This window comes from Electrona antarctica, assembly GCF_951216825.1.
Source record: "Electrona antarctica genome assembly, chromosome: 8".
In the NCBI taxonomy this organism is placed as follows: Eukaryota; Metazoa; Chordata; class Actinopteri; order Myctophiformes; family Myctophidae; genus Electrona; species Electrona antarctica.
The window spans coordinates 662,746-684,514 of NC_136789.1; the positions used below are offsets into that span (position 1 = coordinate 662,746).

A 21,769-nucleotide genomic window follows, 5' to 3' on the forward strand; every position below is an offset into this window, starting at 1 on the left:
ATAACTCAGCCCTGCGTACCGTACCACCTGTTTTGAATTTGCACATAATGCAGGAGGCAGCAGGACGTTGCATTGCTGAAAGTGAGTGCTTCCAAAGTCTGACACCGAAAAAGAGAAAGTAGCTCATAACATTTTTTTATGAAAGAAAACACTGTTGGTGAGTTTGATAAAATCATCACTTTTCTGTTTTCGATGTATGGGTTGTCAGCCTGTCAATGGCAAATTTAATTTAAAAACATAATGTCAAGATGGCTGCAGTCTACAAGAGTAGCCTACCTGTACATTGTTCACTACAATTGTACATCGACCTTATACTATTGTCTCCAAATGCAAATATAAATGCACCATGTTGTCTCTGTACGTGTGTACGGCTGTAATCCACGTAACTCGAGAACCGTTCGCCCCACCGACTTCAAATTCTACACACCCACAGGGAGTTCAGTGCCCGGTGTCGAGTTGGTCGGACCCGCGGTTGTCCAGAACTGCCACAAAAGGCCTCTCTCTGCCCAGGCTCTGGACAGGGTCCCCGGCTCCATATATGGAGCTGGCCTGTTCTGACATCACAACACTCCATGCTGGACATGCTTGACACAGAACTCGGTATATAGGAATAAAGGGATACAGAGACAGATACAGAATACAGAAATCTCCATATATGGGCATAAAAGCTACACAGACAGATGGGTGGAACAGGTAGGCCTACTCTGACGTGGGTACAACGGGTATTGCATAGCAGGGTGGGGCATGGATCTCCAACTTCCATCGTTACCGACTCAGTGCTCTACAGCCAGGCACTGGTCTAGTAATAATAATATTTATACTAATAATAACTATAGTCCATACCCAGGGATTGTGCGTACCCAAACTATATGCAGGATTTGGGGTTATGCGGTCGGTATATGTATAATTATTTATATTTTTAACATTTTGGGGAAAATATTCAATTTAACATTGTGTTGGGCCCACTCTTCCTTAGTGGCCACTCTTCCCGTTACCATATCATCCCAATGGCATGTGCGAGTGTTATGGACATATCCAAAGCCGACTCTCTGGCTATTCTTCTGCCTACACATACGTCTTGTTGCGACTGTAGGTCGCATTTACTATGAAAACCTGCATTTTCGTGTGTCACGTCACACCTCCATATATGGTCATGCCTCATGACATCACGCCTCCATATATGGTCACGCCTCATGACAGCACGCCTCCATCTCCATATATGGAGCTGACCTGTTCTGACATTCCATATGTTGATCCTTCCCTACCCATCCTTCCTCTTCGATGTCTCCCTTTTGAGTCTATTCAAACTCTGACGGGCCCGCCCCAAAGTTATTAGTGCAGACGCGCCTGGCAGCCGGCAAGTTCTCAACAGGCCCGAAACTTAAGGCCCGGCCCTACCTGGGCCTTCATCAAACCCTGTACACTCAAGACACTGCCCCCGCTGCCACCCTTATATTTCCATATACTGTATGGAGCTGACCTGTTCTGACATTCCATTTGTTGATCTGACCTCATCCTTAGATCTCCATATATGGAGCTGACCTGTTCTGACATTCCTTATGTTGATCTGACCTCATCAAACCCTGTATACACTCAACACACGCTCCATATATGGCCAGTACAGAATTCATTCCATATGTTGATCTGACCCCCCATGCCAAAGCGCCAGCGCTCGCCCAGCAGTCTGCCATCCGTCACCCAGGCGGATGCGTGCACGCGACCTCGCTCTTTAGGTCTTACTGGTCCTAGTATTAGCGAATGGGGAAGGGAATCAACGTCCCGTGATTCCTTGTTTGACCTGGCAAAAACCTGGATGTGTGGTTCAAAGAATATGATTATTGGCAGAATCGCTGAAAGTTTAGAATATCTTGTGGCCCCATTTTCATTTTTCACAAGAGTGGTTGTTGCAATTACCTGCACTACAATACTTCACCATACTGTATGTTGCGCTATGACGAAATAAACGCATAAAATGTAACGTGTATACATTCCATAACGCAATTCCAATGGTGAAAACTGTGTTGTTTTACCCCATGAACGAATGGCGGATTTTACGCCCCAAAATACCTGTATGTGTGACTCAAAGAATAAAAGGTTGTCATGTGGTCACGGCCACTAAATCATATACTCCTTTAACTTTGTAGCATTATGTGTTCTGCGGTTCTATGTGTGCATGTGTGCATGTGTGTGTGTGAAAGTTACACATTACATACAATTAAACAAACATAAGCAAATGCACAATGTCCCCATCACAGTTCCTTACCCCCACCCAACAGCTGACAACTCAAGTTAACGACTAGCCTCGATACCCAGGCTTTCATTTCGTCTAACCACTATACATCCAAAGCCTCTTCAATGTCACTCACTTAATGAAGTCCAAGAACCTCTCCCATACCTTATAGAATACAGCAGGTTTAGTTTCTCATGTGTCAAACTGGTCGTTAAATTCCTCTGCCCTGCTATATTAGAAGTGCTAATTCTAGACTTAAATCCCTTCTTAAAACACACTTTTATTCTTTAGCTTTTGATCACACTTAAGTTTATGTCTTGATCTGTTTGTTATAGCCTATGTGATGTGTGTAGTCCGGCAGTCGGGGTTGTGGAGTGGGAAATTTGGTATATAGTCTATTTATTGGCCTAAAATATTTATCCACTTGCTGACCGGCTGTCGGTATTTTTTGAGTGGTGTAAACCACTCCTACAACTGGCTTTGTTAGTCTGTCTGTCTGTGCAAAAAAAATGAGCATGGTTGATGCTGATTGGTTGATGCTGATTTCATTACGTCAGACATTACGTCAGAACACAGCTGATCAGGCTATATAATACCTTACACCACTCAGTTCACACGGGTGTGATTTTTTTAATAGGGAGGAAACTCTGAGGCGAAATGGACATAATGGCCGAATTTGGTATTGCAGCGCTGGGCCAAACTCATGACACGTGAACGCTGTTTCAGTGCAATGATAGTCAACGGCCAGCACGTTCATGAGTTTGGCCCAATCAATCCCAGAATGCACTCTGTTCCTACGCGGAAGGAGGAGTGAAATCGCCTCATGCACTTTTGAGCAACTTAATGCAAGTGGATGGGAGGAGAAATCCGGTGCTGTCTCTATTCATATACTCTAAGGTTTATATGTGACCCTACCATTTAACATCCTATAGTTAGTTAGTTGCTGCGAGAGTGAGGTCTAGCCAACACCAACTCGGGATTCCTGGATCACTGCCCTCCACAATTTCCTATCCAACATCAGGTTCTTCAGCTCTTCAGTGTTGTCAGCCAAGCTGTCGTGCCGCAGCACGTCTACATAGGTGGTACACTTCTTTCCCCTCCTGGCTTTGCCCTGGGTTGGCTCCCATAGGGTCAATTTACTCAAGTTCTGGGTGCCTGACGCAATGCCTCATCCTTCTCTCTCTGACTTTGTCCGTGACCCGTGGAAGGTCCCCATAGAGGTCCACATTTCTGATGCGGTCCGTCCATGTGACACCTATGCCATTCGTTGCATTCTTGTGTAGACTCCATCCAGGGCTTTTTCCTGTTGTATATTGTAAGGGTCCATGTCTCGGCCCCATACAGCAGTACTGACTCCACAGTAGCTATGAACAGCCGCCTCTTAAGGTATTTTCCCATATCTGATTTCCACACTCTCCTCATCCCGTGCAAGGCTTTCCATGAGGCAAGTGCTCTCCGAACCTTCAGATCCTGTTCAGTTGAGGCAGTCCAGGCCCCGAGGTACTTGAAGTCCTCGACTTGCTCGAGCACCTGCATTGGCAATGGTTTTGTCCTCGGTGTTGACTGTCATTACCTTTAATAACATCCTATATTAAGGCAAAAATGTCAAAAATGTCAAACTTTCCTTATGCTTTAAGTAGCATGTGACATTTCAAACTAGGGGATTTTCATGATTCTGAATCCATTCCAAGCATTAGTTTTGCACAAAAAACACTCCTTTGGCTAAAAACAGCCATAGCCACTTTCCCAAAATGTGCTGACCTCATCACATTTGTCATGACGGCTATGGCCGACATTGGCCGTTAAGGAGTGTTTTTGTGCTAAACTAATGCTTGGAATGGATTCAGAATCATGAAAACCCCCTAGTTTGACATGTCACATGCTACTTAAAGCATAAGGAAAGTTTGACATTTTTGCCTTATATAGGATGTTAATGGTATGGTCACATATAAACCCCTATAAAGAAATTGCTCAATGCTGACAGCCGGTCAGCAAGTGGTTTCATGAATATACATGTATAATCTGCCCTCGTCAGGAAGTTCCCCCTTTTCCAACTAGGCAGACAGACAACTGGGAGTCCTTTTACTGTTTCTCACAAGCGATGGATTTATTCCTCTCCACTCACTCACAGTAGCAGGATACACACAGTAAAACTACAAAAAAGGAAAATAACATTGATTGGTAATATTTCTGTACTGCACACATCAAAGAAAGCTGTCAAATTACACATGACATGAGAGTAGAGTAACCAACAATACAGAAAATAATGTACTGTAAATGCAAACACATAATGCAACCCCAATAACAGAAGGCTGGCTTATGCAACACCAGCTAAAGGCCTAATGCCATACACAGCATGTGTAAAGAAGCTAGGCTACAAAGTCTAAATTATCTCACAACTGTAGTCTAAGTGAGCAAATATCAACAAACTGGCATTTGTGCAAAGAAAGGAAAGCATAACTTACAAGCAATGATCCTGTGGTGATCACAAACAAGAGCAAGGATCAAAAACGTCTGCTCTCTGCATTAACAACTTGCAAACTGACTTCTCATTGCATATTGGTCTACAGGTGTTCCTAACTTCAGTTTAATTATGCCCAATCTGACCACAGTGCCAGAGACAAGAGAAATACACAGCATAGCCTATATGCACCACCTAGTGGCTGAACAATTAAAGCATGACAACAAAATACAGAAGCCAGCACAATGTATATAGACAATATTTTAGGCCAATAAAAAGGACTATATACCAAATGTTGCACTTTAAACAAAATAATCAGTCCGGACTAGTGTGACATTGTTGTTGCACTCCTATACTTTCTTGTTGATTTTTTTGTTTCACCCTGTACAGCACTTTGGTCCATTTTGATTGTTGTAAATGTGCTTTATAAATACATTTTGATTTGATTTCGAAGCAGATAGGAGGTGATAAATAAAATCATATGTGGATGAACAACATTTTTCAAATGCTAATGCTGTGTGGGATTATTGTGTTTGCTTTGTATGAAATGTGCTATATAAATAACATTTACTTTGCTACAGTATGTCAATTATATTTCCCTGCTGTGTTACAGTGCAAACTGACAGCATTGATTGAAAGAGGAGCAGCTGAAATAATCATTACTGGAAAACTAACAAAAGCAAATGCAGGCTTGGGGTTTGGGAAATGATGAGGTTGTTTGTATACTTGCCTTGGTTTCTCAATAGTAGTTATTTGATCAGACATGTGACCTTGTGTTTGCCAGAATTGCCACACAAAGAAAGACCCGTGATTTGTTACAAAAAGTTCTTCAGGCTTGTCAAATTTCAGGTAAAATTGGGATTTGGATTAATTTGGATACTCGTTTGGTCATCCACCCCATTTGTATTTTATCAAAAATGTCAAAGTCCAAAATCTGAAATACAGATTATGATATAAATAAGATATAAATACAATGCTATGAAATGTAAAAAAAAAAAAAAATGCTTTGTATGGCATATTTTCTATTAGTCAACTAATTTTCAGTTTCTTTCTTATACTACAATGCCACAATTGGTTCATAATTGTTTTCAATCATGTTAGCTATATTGATCACCTTTTAGTTTACTCATAGTTAATAAGTGACAGAGCAGTAGACCTATTATTGAATCCCACTTGCGCTGCCTCTTTGTAATATATGTGTGTCTTTTGTGGAATCATCTCATTTTCAACATGGCATTTTCCAGTGACTGGCATCGGTTTACTACACTTGTATTATGTCTTCAGTTTAACTTCATGGGTGAGCTTGTGATCTTGTTTTGATTCTATTATTTGTTGTTACAAAAAAAGGAAAATATAGTTTATGACAAATGTTCTAATACTAAAGCCACGAGGCAAATATTTTCTATAATATCACAGTTTGAATATTGACTCCTTGTTTTGCATAGGATTTGGAATAGATCTTTCATTTTGTTCTTATAAAGCGCTTCCATTAGCACCAATTTGTAGCAATAGGCTACTGTACATTTTGTTAACACTGAGTGAGCAAAGTAACCTATTGGAAAATACTATGTATATGTTTTATTTATTAAAGTGCAATTTTGAAGGTATGTTACTTAAGAGTATAGGCAAAACATTAGAGTAGAACTTACTTCTTCAACAACGGCTCATACAGTAGCCTAAATGTGAAACGTCTGACAAGACTATACATACTGTAGCTTACTAGCTTTGGTCATAAACCTACTCTTTTCAAGGTGGAGTGCAAGATTCTTTTTGTGATCATTTAGAACATAAATGGGAAGTTCCAGATTTTGATAATTCAGATGAATTGAATATGAAGGACCCCAATGGAAACAAGCCTAGTATTTTCTTGGGTAGTAAATCTGCTTGGCAAATCTTGTATTGAACTCTACTGTGCCTTTTTCTACAAACTGTCAATAAAGTATTAAATCACTCATTCAAGTGATTAGGGCAATATTAGGCCTACTGCTTCACTGCTTCACTCATAGAGATGGCGGCAGTGATTAGCCATTTCAAATAATAGAGCTCTACTACTGAAACTGTCTTTCCCTGAAGTTTTAGCATATAATAATTGGAACTTATACTGTAGAATATCTGCTTAGTATATTAGGCTTTAGTTTCCTTAAACGACCACACCATGGCATGGACGAAAATAGAGCCATTATGGCTCTATTTTTTACTATTTTGAAAACCATTTGAAAACCATTTTTTAATAGTTAAAATAGCTACAATCTAATAGCCAATCTACAGGCTCACAGCATGTCTACATCGACATGCTGTGAGCCTGTAGATTGGCTATTTTAACAATTAAAAACTGTTTTTCAAAATAGTAAAAAAAAAAGGCTAAGTAGTTTAGGGATAAGGGTTTTAGCATGGACGAAAATAGAGCCACAAGTGTTTAGTGTTAAGTATTGTTAGTGTTTAGTGATTATTGTTAGTTTTTAATGTTAAGTGTTGGCATGATAAGGTATGATAAAGATGAAATACTCATCTCAATGAATTTGTTTTCAAGGTGTTGGGACAAAGCAGATATGCACTGCACTTGGCTTACAGATTTCAGGGGGTAATTACACCCTGACTAATGAGCTGAGAACTAAGAGCCAGTTGATCTATCACTGCCCCCCAAATTACTATCCATACCCTGATTCGTCTCGCCTGTGTCTAGCTGGTACCTGGAAACCTACGCCGACTTCTCAGCAGACCTGTATGAGTAAGTGACGATTGTAGCCACGTCTTTCTAGAAATTAGTATTTTAACATTTTGCACTAGCAAGGATGAATGTCTAAATGTAGACAATTTTAGAATCTTCAAGCTAACATTGCAACGCGTTAATAGCTTGAAGGTCAGTTCTATACAGTGTAAACTATTTAAACTTAAAAGCATATTTTAAAATAAATACACTTAAATATTAACAACATATCTTCAGTTGCTAAACGAAAATATTTTCCTCATTGACATCTTGCTTAGTTACATCATGGCAATAACTAGCTACGCAGCGCAAACATTACCAAAGTTTAATTGCGATTTAATTAACTTTTTAATTTCATTTTCGTAGTGATTGAATGTCCTGACCCACATGTTCTGGAGCAAGGCACTGTCTACCCTGTTGAGGAGAAGTACTATGTGGGTCAAGAGACATACTATGAATGCTCGTCTGGGTACACACTCCGAGGCCCAGAATTTCGAGTTTGCCAATCCAGCGGCAAGTGGAATGGAACAACTCCTATATGCATTCAGGAGGATAGTAAGTCATAAACAGGCTGTAACATATTAAGTTGACAAATAAACATGTCCTTAAAATATGTGTCATATTTTGTATAGTATATTTGTATAGTATATGTCCTATAGTGATTGCTTTTCTGCATGGTAAAGTCATCCCTCTTGCTTCTCTCCTTCCGTCTGTTTGTCTGATCCCACTTTTCCCAGTATTTTATAAACTTGTCCTTTTGTAGTCCGAGCATGAAATAAGCTTTTCCATAACCATAATGTCCAATTGTCTTTGGTTGTGGGTATAATTCACCAAGGTGCCATTGGCCATTTCGGCCTGGCGGGGATAACAATAAATGATATATAAATACGTTGTATGTTTCCACAGTGGACAGTACTTGTGCTGATCCTGGTGTTCCAGCTGGAGCCTCAAGGAATGGGATGACATATGACACTGATGACATGGTGACATACAGCTGCAAAAACAACTTGATTTTGGTGGGGTCGCGTGAACGAGTGTGTCAAGAAAATGGCCAGTGGACTGGAAGGGAGCCTGCTTGTTACTGTAAGATATTACAGATATAGTCTATATAGTATACATATTGATAAGAACTTGGAGTCACTTGTTATCAACCTAGATCCATGACCTTTAAAGCTACAATTATCATCCAAAAAAGACAAATATAGTGTATGCTTTATGCTCTTTATGCTTTTAGTTATGCTTTGCAGCTTAACGAGCGTGTAGAGTTGAAGCAAGGACATAATACGGTTATATTTCACATTGACACTCAACATATGCAAATTACAAAAGTCAAGGCTTTGTCTTGCATGCATGGTCAGCGATTAATGTATGCAATCACTCTAATTGAGTTGCCATACAAGAGGTGAATTTCATGTCAAAATAGCTGTTTAGTATTAATCTGCTTAAATACTTCTTGTGTGTTAAAATCTGAGGATAGCCTATGTTTAGACTGTTCTCTTACTAAATCTATAAAATGAAATGAATAAATCAGGGCTAACATCCTGTACAGTATACAGTATGTGTCATATCATGTGAACTTTGCTCTTGTTACAGACAAATATACATATGATACTGCACAGGACGTCTCTGAGGCTTTTGGTGCTTCAATCAAAACTACCCTCACTGAGCTAAAACCCGGTATGTTTTTTAATCAATTTCTGCAACCTAAATTTCAGGACATTTTTCACAGCAACTTGACAGCATATTAGTTGGGTACTATCTGATACTCCCATGACCGCGGAGAGCAAAGGTCCGTCTCTCAGTGGATTTATCATCTATGAAGGTTAAAACACAAATTGAGCCCCTTGCAAAAATGCGGGCAAAATTTGTGAGAGCCCCAAAGCCTTATGGCCACCATTAACAACCTGGATCGTGAGGCTAGTGCCAGTGAAATGTGCAAAATAAGCAAAGAAGAAGAGCATCATCCGCCTGACCCGGAAGGGATTGCCCTCCATATCTGTAGTCTAGCCTCACTCCAGGCTGTGTACGCCTTGGATTAATGTTTTATTAAGGCTCTAAACATGGTACTTTATCCCATTCTGAGCACAAAAACCATTAATAACCGCGTGCATGGGCGCGTGCACTGACGATCGGGATGTAGGCTGTTTCTACCATGGGAGTGAGAAAGATTTTTCAAAGAGTGAGTGAGTGTAAAATAAGCTACCAAACAACTACTCTCAATTTCCAGCCACGAAAAACAAGGTAAAAGAAATATCTTTTTAAAGCTGGATTAATGCGCTTTGATCAAATCTCGTAATCTCGAGGTTGGCACAGATGAATTAAATAGCTATTCTCGAGATATCTCTAGGTTGGCACCAATTAAGGCACAATAAAGCAACATTTTCTACGTTGTAAATTTAATTATGCTTTAAGTAGCATGTGACATGTCAAACTAGGGGGGTTTCATAAAAAAAAAGTCTTGCACAAAAAACACTCTGTGGGCTAAAAACGGCCATAGCCGTTATCACAAATGTAATGAGGTCATCACATTTTGGCACATTTGGGCAAGTGGCTATGGCCAAATTTAGTGAGTGCTTCTTGTGCAAAACTAATGCTTGGAATGGATTTAGAATCATGAAAGCCCCCTAGTTTGACACGTCACTTACTTAAAGCATAATGAAATTTAGAATATTTCTCACAATTTTGCCCACATTTTTGCGAGGGGCATGGGGGCTCAATTTGTTTTTTAACCTTCGTAGATGATAACTCCACTGAGAAACAGCCCTTTGGTCTCCGCGGTCACGGAAGTATTAAAAAATTACCCAACTATATTACAATCATCCCTGTCCTTGTGTGTGTCTACAGTATGTTCATACACGCCATACAGTAGTTGCTAGATCATAGATGTATGATTGGTGTTGGACGAAACATAACACATGTTCTTCTTGTATTGGTCCATACTTGTGCCCCAACTGTGTGCACAACTAAAATTAACTCCAATACCGGCCATTCTTGTACAATGTCCCAAATCTTCAGGGATGCCAGAGAAGTCCAAACAGGAGTGTGATTTAAGGCCCAAAATATCAAAACATGTATGTCTGTGTTTTTCAGAGGACACACCAAAGGGGAGAAAAATCAGGATACCAAAAAATGGGACACTCAACATCTACATCGCTATAGACGTTTCAGGAAGCATTTCTAAAGAAGATTTTTTAAATGCAAAAAAGGCAGTTACCAAACTTATTACCAAGGTGAAGGAACAGAATCATGTTTCTGCATATATAGACTATAGAGCATCAGAATATGATAGACACAAACAAACAAACAAATACAGGCACTGGTCTATAATGTCCTTTGGACACATTTAAGATTAAATGTCACACAAGCAATTTCAAGACAAATAGAGCCCTTTTGACTTTAACTGAATTGATTCAGTCAATGTTGTCTAGCACAGATTTACAGTATTCTGTTTTAACAAACATAATCTTTCATCTCTTTGTAGGTTTCCTCTTTCTCTGTCAACCCCAATTATGAAATACTCTTCTTCTCTGCTACCATTATTGAGATTGTCAACATAAATTTATTTTTTGGTGCGGAAAAACCAACACTTGACCATGTCCGGCAGAAATTAGAATCATTTCAGCTAGAAGAAGGTAAGTAAAGGTTGAATTTATATAGGCCTATATAAACGGTCTGTCTATAATTAAGTTATAACATGCCAGAAATCTACTGTATCTACCCTTAAATTGAATTGTGTGTGTGTGTGTGTGTGTGTGTGTGTGTGTGTGTGTGTGTGTGTGTGTGTGTGTGTGTGTGTGTGTGCGACACGTGCACGTGTGTTTGTGTGTGTCTCAGGGACAGATGATCTTGGGACAGACCTGGATGGGGCGTTTGCAAGGATCAGGGAGAGAATGGCATGGATAAAGCAGAATACTAACAAAGGCTTTGTAGACCAGCGTCATGTCATCATTGTCTTTACGGATGGTAATGAGTCTTTCTATCTTATATATTTAAATATCCACCACTTCTGACAAACGTGGGTTTTACAAAGAGGAAGCTCTCCCTATCTTCATTGTTGTTTCCACCATGGGGAGAGAGTACTCCGTCCGTCCGTCCGTCCGTGTGTGTGTGTGTGTGTGTCCGTGTGTCCGTCCGTCCGTCTGTGGACAGCTAATCTCCGGTACTGTTGGCTTTACTTCAGGGAGCCATACTCCCTGAATGCCACAGCTGAACCTCTGCCCCAAGGTTTTCACATTGGCCTCTTATAGCGCCACCAGGAGGCCGCTTTGTGCAAAAGAAATGGACAGTACACGTACAGATTTTGTCCAAACATCACGCAAATTGGTACACAGTCTCTCTAGAGCCATTCAACGAAACGGGTCTTTCAGATTTTTCAGACTCCATCCTGATTGGCTATACGATTGGCTTCCAAAGTTTGCAGGAGTGCTCAGTTCGCAGTGCAAAGTTCGCAGGAGTGCTCAACAAAATGCTGCAAATCATGAACACAATGTGTGATTTCCGTGAAATTGTGCACGCACATTCCCACTAGACCCAGGAAGAAATGCTACTTGAACATTTTCAACTCAGCCTCATGGTGGCGCTATAACTGGCCGATTAGTGTTTTTACCTCTAACTGCATGGATCTGTGTATAACTTTGTATGCCAACTCCCTATAGAGGCCAAGGAAAAACCTTTGCCTGGAATCGGTACACATGCTCTCCATAGTCATTCGATCAAGACAGGTTCGTTTGATATCTCATAATCCACCCGGATTGGCTACAATTGGCTTCTAAACTTTCCAGGAGTAGCCCGCTATGTACCCGTTTTGTACAAATCACAACAACTACTCAACGCAGCGTCCAATTGCGGTGAAACTGTGCATGCATATACTCCCACACACACACACACACACACACACACACACACACACACACACACACACACACACGCGCACACACACACACACACACACACACACACACACACACACACACACACACACACACACACACACACACACACACACACACACACACTTTCGTAAATGATTATTAAATCATATATAACTATTTATAAACTATTACTAACTAGTACATTATTAATTAATATAATACCCTAGCAATAATACTGCTATAATAATATATATATATTAATACTCATATAATAATATATATTAATAATATATATTAATACCCATAAAAGAAAATTGTGTTCTGATTGTGAGGGCAAATAACTCAATCCCTATTATTCCGTAAATCTGTCATTTTGCATCATTATGACAGCTTTGTTTCTGTTCTTTGCAGGGGGATTTAACTCAGGAGGTTCACCTAAAGACACTGTGGCTCAAATAAAACACATGGTCTACCACAACCAAGATGGTCGACTTGACGAGGAAAACAGAAAGAATTATCTTGGTGAGGTTAAATGTTTCTTTTTTCTTTAAACCATATTTTACCCGATTCAGAGCGTTTTACACCTACCGTTGAAAAATCATAGAATATTCTGCATAGCTAGGGATGAACGTCAACATAAACATTGGAACAAAACCAAAATACAGCCAAAGGGATGTGTCTTTCTGCAGGAAAACACCCCAGCACAATTATATAGTGGCTGATAGAGGGGAAAAAGGCTAAATATAAAAATATGCATATATTTTGAATTTAGCACAGATAAAGAAAAGAAGGTACTCGCACACTGTGGGCTCCGATGCTCGTGAAGTGCCTTTATTTGCACAAAAAATTGACTGTGATGTTTCGAGCGCAATGCTCTTCCTGTCTGAGGAAGAGCATTGCGCTCGAAACGTCACAGTCAAATTGAAATCTTTCAATGGAAATGGAAGCCATGGTGACATGATAAATCCGATGTTTGTAGCAGCTACAACAGCAACAAAGCTACAAAAAGTTGGTCTGGTTTCAACTTCAGCTACAAAGATACAAAGCTACATGGATAAATACGCTATGTAGCATTGTATCTTTGTATCTTTTGTAGGTAGAGTGAACACACTTGACGGATCCTTAATCTTTATAACATGTGTTTGGTCTGACGTACTAACAGTCCTATACAGTCTTGAGTTCGACACACTAAACAACCCAAAACCCAATCCTATAAACCTAACCTCACAGGAATTCAAGCCACAGGTTAGTTTTAACCTACCATGGGTTGTAACCTGCCGCGCATGTCAGGAGCCACGGGTTAGTTTTAACCTACCATGGGTTGTAACCTGCCACGCATGTCAGGAGCCACGGGTTAGTTTTAACCTACCACGGGTTGTAACCTGCCACGCATGTCAGGAGCCACGGGTTAGTTTTAACCTACCACGGGTTGTAACCTGCCGTGCATGTCGGGAGCCACGGGTGAGTTTTAACCCTGCCACGGGTTAGTCGTAGACTCGTAACCGGCCGTGCATGTCGGGAGCAACAGTGTTGTCGGACTATAATGCCAGTCAGACTGTTACGAGACAAATCCTTGGTATCTTTACCCTAGCCTTTGAATGTGCTTTGAGCAGCACTGTCACTACAAGCTGTATTTTGGAACACTTGCTCCTCTTGCTGAAGAAACACTAAATGTAAGATAAAACCTGGTGATGTGCTGTACGTTTTAACCATGCTCTGTAGTCTTGCATTGATGTTGTGGAAACACACAACCTAATATGTAATTTATGTTTAATTTTGGCAACTATCTTGTCTCTTGCAGATATTTATGTTTTCGCCATTGGATCTAATATCTTTGATGCAGATCTAATACCTCTTACAGCACCTGAGAGGAGCAAGGATCAACATTATTTCAGACTAGATAGAATCGAAAAATTAGAACATGCCTTTGGTGACATTATTGGTGAGTTCTCTTTTACAGACATGAAGCTGATAAGACAATGGAACACATTTTCATATGTAGGTAGGCCTATGTAATATTACAGTCCGTATGGGAAATCAGAAAGTTTGCGAAAGGAATGCTTGTTTTTCAATGCCATGGCACGGCCGGGCGGTGCTTACCGCACGGGGGTAGCTAAACCTCTAAGCTAGTAACAGTATATAACGGGACTCCTCGTGGTATATATATATATATATATATATATATATATATATATATATATATATACATACAATATACACACACACACACACACACACACACACACACACACACACACACACACACACACACACACACACACACACACACACACACACACACACACACACACACACACACACACACACACACTATACCGTATTCCTCCTGGTGGGGGCTCCTCACTGGAGCCAATCACTCCTCACAACACAAAATTGGGAATTGTTTACCAGCACATATTATGAGGATTGTGTGATTTATTTTGATCAACTTTTTCTGCTTTTGTTTTTCTTTCATGCAGATGAACAAGAGGTTGTGGGTTTGTGTGGCCTTTACATTGAAAAAGACAGAAAGGTTGTAACCGAATGGGCAGCATTCCAGTATCCATGGATGGTGGAAATCACTATTAACGTAGATAATGTAATTTTTACAGTTTATCATTTGTTATATTTTTATTGTTGTTGAATTACAGTGAAATCCGACACATTTCAGGAAACACAAATATGACTTAATATATTGTATGTCCTGTATGTTCAATTTAGTCACAAGGATGCATTGGTTCTCTGGTGAGCAGCAGATTTGTCTTGACTGCTGCACACTGCATCAAATTTGAAGTTACAGCGAAAGACATTAACGTTTACACCAGTGATAAACAGGGTAATATGTAACATGTTTATATCTACGCATTCATACAATGGATTTGTTTTCTCACTGCTAGTAGGTCATTATCTCCGCCTGGCCAGAATGACCGGAGGTACAAAATTATATATTTATCAGATGAATTTTGCGTCCTAACTATATAGGCCAAAGAACCTTCACTCCAAATGTTCAAGCCTCATTCAAAAAAAAAAATGTTCCTCTATTTCTTGGATCATGACGCAACTTGCCCAACTTTGTCCAAAACCCACACATATCTATTAATTTGATCAAGAAGTATCAGTCAGAAGTTTCATATTCTATTCCAATCGGCTACGATTAGCTTCCAAATTGCGTGGGACATAAAATGCCAAAAATGATGAATGCGGCATCCGTCCTCTACATAATACTGAGTCAAAAGCGATTTCACGTACACCCATAGGGGGCGTCACACATGCTTCAAATGTCACTGTTTGTTGCAGAAACAACCCAATTCAGGTTCACCATATTCACACGGCGGCCATTTTGCTATTATGACGTAAGAGTAAAATGGCCACTGTGTGAATATAGTCCATTAGGCTACAAGGGTCTCATGAGTCATGTGAACGGGACCACCAAACAGGGTTTTGATACCCCAGCTTTGCCTATACTGCCCTGCCCACAAAATGTGTGGGCTATAGGCAAACACAGGCCTTGCGGAGATCTTTTGTATTTGATTACTTTGCCAAGATTAGCGTGACCTAAACCTTTCTGTTAGCTGTGACTTGCTCATTTTATCCTTGTCTTTTACCCTCACAGTTAAAAAAGTAAAAAGTATCCATTGGCATCCAGACTTCGATCTTAAAAAAAGACAAGGACAAGGAGTGTTAGAATTCTATGACTATGATGTGGTTCTCCTTAAACTGACAGAAGGCTTAAAACTTAGCAGTGAAGTCAGGTAAGCATTTACAATTATTATGACATTGTCTTAAAATAAGAAAATATTTTAATTACAAACAAATTATGATCTCAGTACTAGGCTAGTGTGTGTGTGTGTGTGTGTGTGTGTGTGTGTGTGTGTGTGTGTGTGTGTGTGTGTGTGCGCGTGCCGTGCGTGCGTGCGTGCGTGCGTGCGTGCGTGCGTGCGTGCGTACGTGCGTGTGTGTGTACTGTGTACCAACCTATGTAACAAATCATTATTATTTTCCTAATGTTTGTATGTCATCATCTTTCCTCAGGCCTATTTGCATACCTTGCACTCAGGCAACCAGTGATGCTCTGAAGCTGGTTGGTGTTTCCACCTGCAGGCAACAAGGTGACATAGGCTAATATGTAACCCACCAAGACGTCACAACACCTTAATATTAAAATAGCTTTATCATTGATATGCCAACTTTCCATCTAACAACACAAACACAGTATACAAATCATAGAATCTAAATCAGATTAACTGCAACTAAATAACATTAAACAACGTTATTATTAACATCAAAGATGATTAAAAAAACTGTTAATAGGCCTATGTATAATAATAAAAGTAAAACTAAACTAAATCATTATTACCAGTAAGACGCCCTAAAGGGCGAGGTTACGTGCGCTTCCGCCTGGGTGACGGCAGACTGCTGGGCGAGACCTGGCGCTTTGTCATGGGGGGTAAGAATTCTGTACTGGCCATACATGGAGTGTGTCTTGAGTGTACAGGATTTGATGAAGTCAGATCAACATATGGAATGTCAGAACAGGTCAGCTCCATATATTGAGATCTAAGGGTGGCAGCGGGGGCAGTGTCTTGAGTGTACAGGGTTTGATGAGGTCTGGCCATATATGGAGCATGTCTTGAATGTACAGGGTTTGATGAGGTCCCGGTATGGCCGGGCCTTAATTTTCGAGCATGTTGAGAACTCTATAGTTTTCGATGGCTGCCAGGCACGGTTGCACTAATAACTTTGGGGCGGGCCCGTCTAGAGTTTGAATGGACAGGGATCAGTCAAAAGGGAGACATCGAAGAGGAATGACAGGTGGGAAAGGATCAACATATGGAATGTCAGAACAGGTCAGCTCCATATATGGAGATCTAAGTGTTTGAGGTCAGAGTTGCTGGACGGCTCCATATATGCAGATCTACAGTAGGTGACGATACAGTCTTCTCCATGTATGGCTATCCAGGGTTTGATGAGGTCAGTGTTGTGATCTTCATATATGGAGACGGCCATACAGTATATGGAGCGCGTCACAAGGTGTGGCCATATATGGTGGCGTGATGTGTCACGAGGCGTGACAGGTTTTTATAGTCATCTGCGACCTATACGGTCACAAGCAAATTATTTATACCTTCCCTGATGATGACTCAATGTCCACCCAGGGCCATGGATCAATAAAGTTAACTTTTTTTCTTTTATTATTACTTTGTTGAGTCAAATTTGTTAAGACAATATCATAAATACATGTAAAACCCTCCACCCATACAGAAAGGGATATTAAATAACAAAATAAAAAAAATAAATGCATACAGATCATTTATAGGGGATAATAAAACAAATCATAAACACTTGATATTAAAAATATAAATAAAGTCAGGCTTTGTTGTGTCATTTTGATAGTTGGTCTTTAGTTTTATTTTATTTTGTTTTAATTGCTGATACTTCTACAAAAATATGGTCCTTCTACCAGTTCATACATTTTAAATAATCAATTTACTTAATAATAGAAAGCCTATTTTCTCCCCCAATAACTTTCTAATAAAGTTGATCTGATCATTTCATCACATGCTATCCCATCCGGTGAACACTATATGCATTCTCTTAATACAGAGGAGCGATTGTTGAACAAAGAAATTGAAAAACTTACCTTCCTGACTGTCAGCCCTAACTCGGTAAAGGAAAAAGATGTCCGCGCCAAGTTTTCAAGTCAAGTGAGTTTTTGTGCTTAATTATAATGTGTAAATAATAGTATACAGGAAAATCACAGTGGAACCATATAAGGATGAGTTTTATTCCATTTGTATACTCTTCATAGTTTAATCATCACTAAGGATTTTACTGTGTATCCTTTATATCCTCATGTCTTATATTCCTATTCCTATTATATTCCTATCTGTACACCACGTACATGCATGTGCATGTGTGTATATACTGTACAGTATGTACTCATATGTACCTCTACTCTACTCTGTTCTCTTGACCTCCAATTCAGAGACCCGGTTGTATTGCACAAGCCAAATATGCTTATGGAGTACCTGATGATGTCACCCTTGCTGTGACTGATAACTTCATCTGCACTGGTGGCATGACCCCTAATATAGATTACATATCATGCAAAGGTATGATCCACTACAGTATATTCATCTCCAGACAACATGCCAATGTACAGTAATAAAAGCATATAGCATAAATGTACTGTATAAGCATTTTGTATCATTCACTTACTGTAGCTCAAGTTTCTTATTAAATAAAATAAAATAAATGTATGTATCTATGAATCTGTTCCCACCAGGGGACTCTGGTGGTGCTGTGTTCAAGGAGTATGAGAATCGTGTGATACAGGTGAGCAACTGTTCTTTGATTTCTACAAGTTAACTGCGTGTCACGTTTGGCTATTTTCACAATGTGTGAAATACAGTATATATACAGTAGGTCTTGAAATATGTCATCTCCATGACAAGGTTTGTCTTTTTCGCCCACACCTAATTCTAAAAGAAAATCTGTAATTCAAAGTTCTCTGTAATCGGCAGAGTGTAGTTGTCGATTATTCCCTGTATCAAATATGATTTGATCACCAGTCAGTCAAAGACACTGGGTTGAAATGTAAGTGTAGGGTTTGGCATCTTCACTGGCACTGCAGTTGTTTAGAGAGAGAGAGAGAGAGAGAGAGAGAGAGAGAGAGAGAGAGAGAGAGAGAGAGAGAGAGAGAGAGAGAGAGAGAGAGAGAGAGAGAGAGAGAGATAATGCAATGTGAGGATGTGCTGCAAGAGTGAAATGAATGAATGAATGAATGTGCACTCTGCACTGCATGTCCATTGTCACGTACATACAGTACTCAATTCTGAAACTTTTTCAGTATTTTACTTATTTTTGTGATACAAAATATTGAGACAGCAGGCAGGGTGGAAAGGACAGAGAAAAATGCCAGGTGTGATTTGTGAACGAAAGGTATAGCACGAGTGCAAAGAGTGAAAGGGAAGGCGTATAACAGGGTAGTGAGACCAGCTATGCTTGGAAATGGTGATACTGCCAAAAAGACAGGAGGCAGGGCTGGAGGTGGCAGAATAGAAGATGTTACGTTTAGTGACGAGGATGGACAAGATCAAGAATGACCACATTAGAGGGACAGCCCAGGTCAGAAGGTTTGGAGATAAAGTAAGAGGTTGAGATTGTCTGGACATGATGGGTATTAGGAGAAGTTTACTGAAGATGGGGCTGCCGGGCAAGAGGAGAAGAGGAAGGCTAAAGGGGAGGTTTATAGATGCAGTGAGATGAGGTGCAGGTGGCTGAAGATGCAGAGGACAGGGACAGATGGAAATATATGATCCGCTGTTTTGAACCCTAATGGGAATTAGACAAAAGAAGGAGAAGAAGGATCCGACAGTCAATGTAAATTATACCACAGGTCGTTTCGAGGAAGCAATCTGATTGGTTGAAACAGCCTTCTAGCCTGGGTTAAACCAGCACCATTCACCACCTAATCAAAACAAAGAATTCAGCTTCCCAGAGCGCTAGCAAACTCGGTGGCTAGGCTAGCTAGTTTCTTGGGACATTTGTGGTCGTAGTGACTACATCTGTCATTAAAAATGACTCGTCTCGTTCCTTACCGCATCACTGTCGTGGCAATAATCACGTTAACCCACACCCTCTCGTGTAATATTGCTTAAATCTTGCAAAAAAGAGATTTCAACCTTACTACAACTTTTTACTACTAGGACTTATCAGACAAAGCTCTGAGTGCAATCTGATGTGTGGTATGTAGTTATGTACAAAATGTGTTCTTTTTGTATGTGCAAGAAAACAGATGCAAAACATAATGATACTATTGGAATATGGTAGAGTTTTAACTGTTTCACAAAACCATTTTTGTTTGAACCATTTTAGTGCTTGTTGTAGACTGCCACATTACTAAAACCTCAACAGACAGGCCCCGCACCTTGGTCTCACGTGGCCAGACTGTTGCCTCCTGCAATTTTCAAATGCTTCCGTTATACAGTCTGGAGCATGGAAGCTCTGATCATGAGCAATAAAGCGGAAGTGAAGCCTCCTCCCCACTTCCGTTTCGTCTTTACAGTCACGCAAATGTAGCCTAATATAAATCTAAATCATCTAAGCATATATAGCTTGCTGCTTAGCAGAAATGTATATTAAAAAAAATAAATGTAAAGATATTTTAAAATATATTTTCGTGAAGGAAAATGCCAGCTTCCTTTCTCAGATTTGAGAAGTGTATAGTTCCAGACTCTATATAGCATTCGGAGAGTGTGGAATAGTTGTATGGCTACATGAGGCTACCCGCACCCTAAGATATAGTCTTATTGTTGTCCAACTTGTCCATATAGTTGTATGTTGTATGTGTTGCTGTTGGTCTTGCTAATTGGTGCAAATCAAGCTGTGAAATAGTAACTTTTCATTGACAGGTTGCAGTGGTCAGTTGGGGAGTACACGACATGTGTCAAAATGCAGGAGATATGCCATTTTCAAACCAAACCTCCAGAGATTTCCACATCAATCTTTTCAGAGTTGCCAGTTTTCTCAAAGACATACTTGGTAACGAGGACCAGTTTGAATTTCAACCAATCCCGTTTTTAAATGATGTATAATGTATTTGACCATGCTATACTATAGACCAGCTTACTTATACTTACTTATACTGTATAGGCATGCATTCTAATCTGATACACAATTAATTCACCATCAGCATTAATTAGTCATTGTACTTTGTAATAACCAGTACTCTGTACTGGTTATTACTGCAGTCGTTAATCATTGACAATGATGTAAACAATAAAGAAATGAATTAAACTCAAAAGCCATGTTTTGGGTTTTTTTTTAAGGAAGGCTGGCCAGTTTATTTCACTTTACTTTGATTTGAACATTCTTAGCTTAAATTATTTGTAATTATTTTGTTTCTTATATTTTAGTGTACTTGTTGCAGATTATTTGCCCAATTGAACTGGCCTCATGGCCCATGGGTCGGCCGGTCGCCAGTTGGCCGACCCATGGGCCGACCGACCGACCCATGGGCCGACCGACCGACTGACCTATGGGCCGACCAGCCGACCCATGGGCTGACCGTCCGGCCCTGGTCCTGCTGTGAACTTGGTTGTTTTGCGTAACATTGTGCCGGAAATGGCAATTGTTTCATTTAGACCAGACCACTAATATATGGTCTTAGGTCTCACACATTAGGTGGTTTCACTTCCGGTCTGGTTGTTTTGTTTGACAGCATGACACGGGACCAACAGGTTTGTGTGTTTTGTAACGTTAACTTTAAGACAATATTGTATGGTTTGAACATCCTATAGAGCACAGCGGTGGGAGTGGTTTTCTTATACTGAAAAATTAGCCATTCATTTTTTCCCCATAGAGATTTACACAAATATTTATATCAATTATTTTAAGCCTAGAAACAAGCCATCAAGGATGCTGGTGAATCATGACCATAACACCTTTGATTCCGTGTAGAAAGAAAAATGAAAACCACTAAACAAAGGGTATTAATA

At 40.0% G+C, this 21,769-nt stretch overlaps 1 protein-coding gene across 1 annotated transcript; it reads left to right on the plus strand.

The window, feature by feature from the left end:
• Positions 1–47: 47 nt before the first annotated feature.
• On the plus strand, positions 48–21,218 carry LOC306928056 (complement factor B-like; the record flags this gene model as incomplete). The annotated part of the gene is made up of 17 exons (XM_079507975.1): positions 48–81; positions 7,222–7,419; positions 7,765–7,953; positions 8,338–8,481; positions 8,992–9,075; positions 10,489–10,628; positions 10,880–11,030; positions 11,233–11,361; positions 12,681–12,791; positions 14,071–14,211; positions 15,883–16,021; positions 16,302–16,378; positions 17,874–17,974; positions 18,256–18,382; positions 18,556–18,605; positions 20,684–20,813; positions 21,202–21,218. The coding sequence occupies 17 exons, from the start codon at positions 48–50 to the stop codon at positions 21,216–21,218; spliced, it is 1,962 nt and encodes a 653-aa protein (XP_079364101.1).
• Between the last annotated feature and the right edge of the window lie 551 nt (positions 21,219–21,769).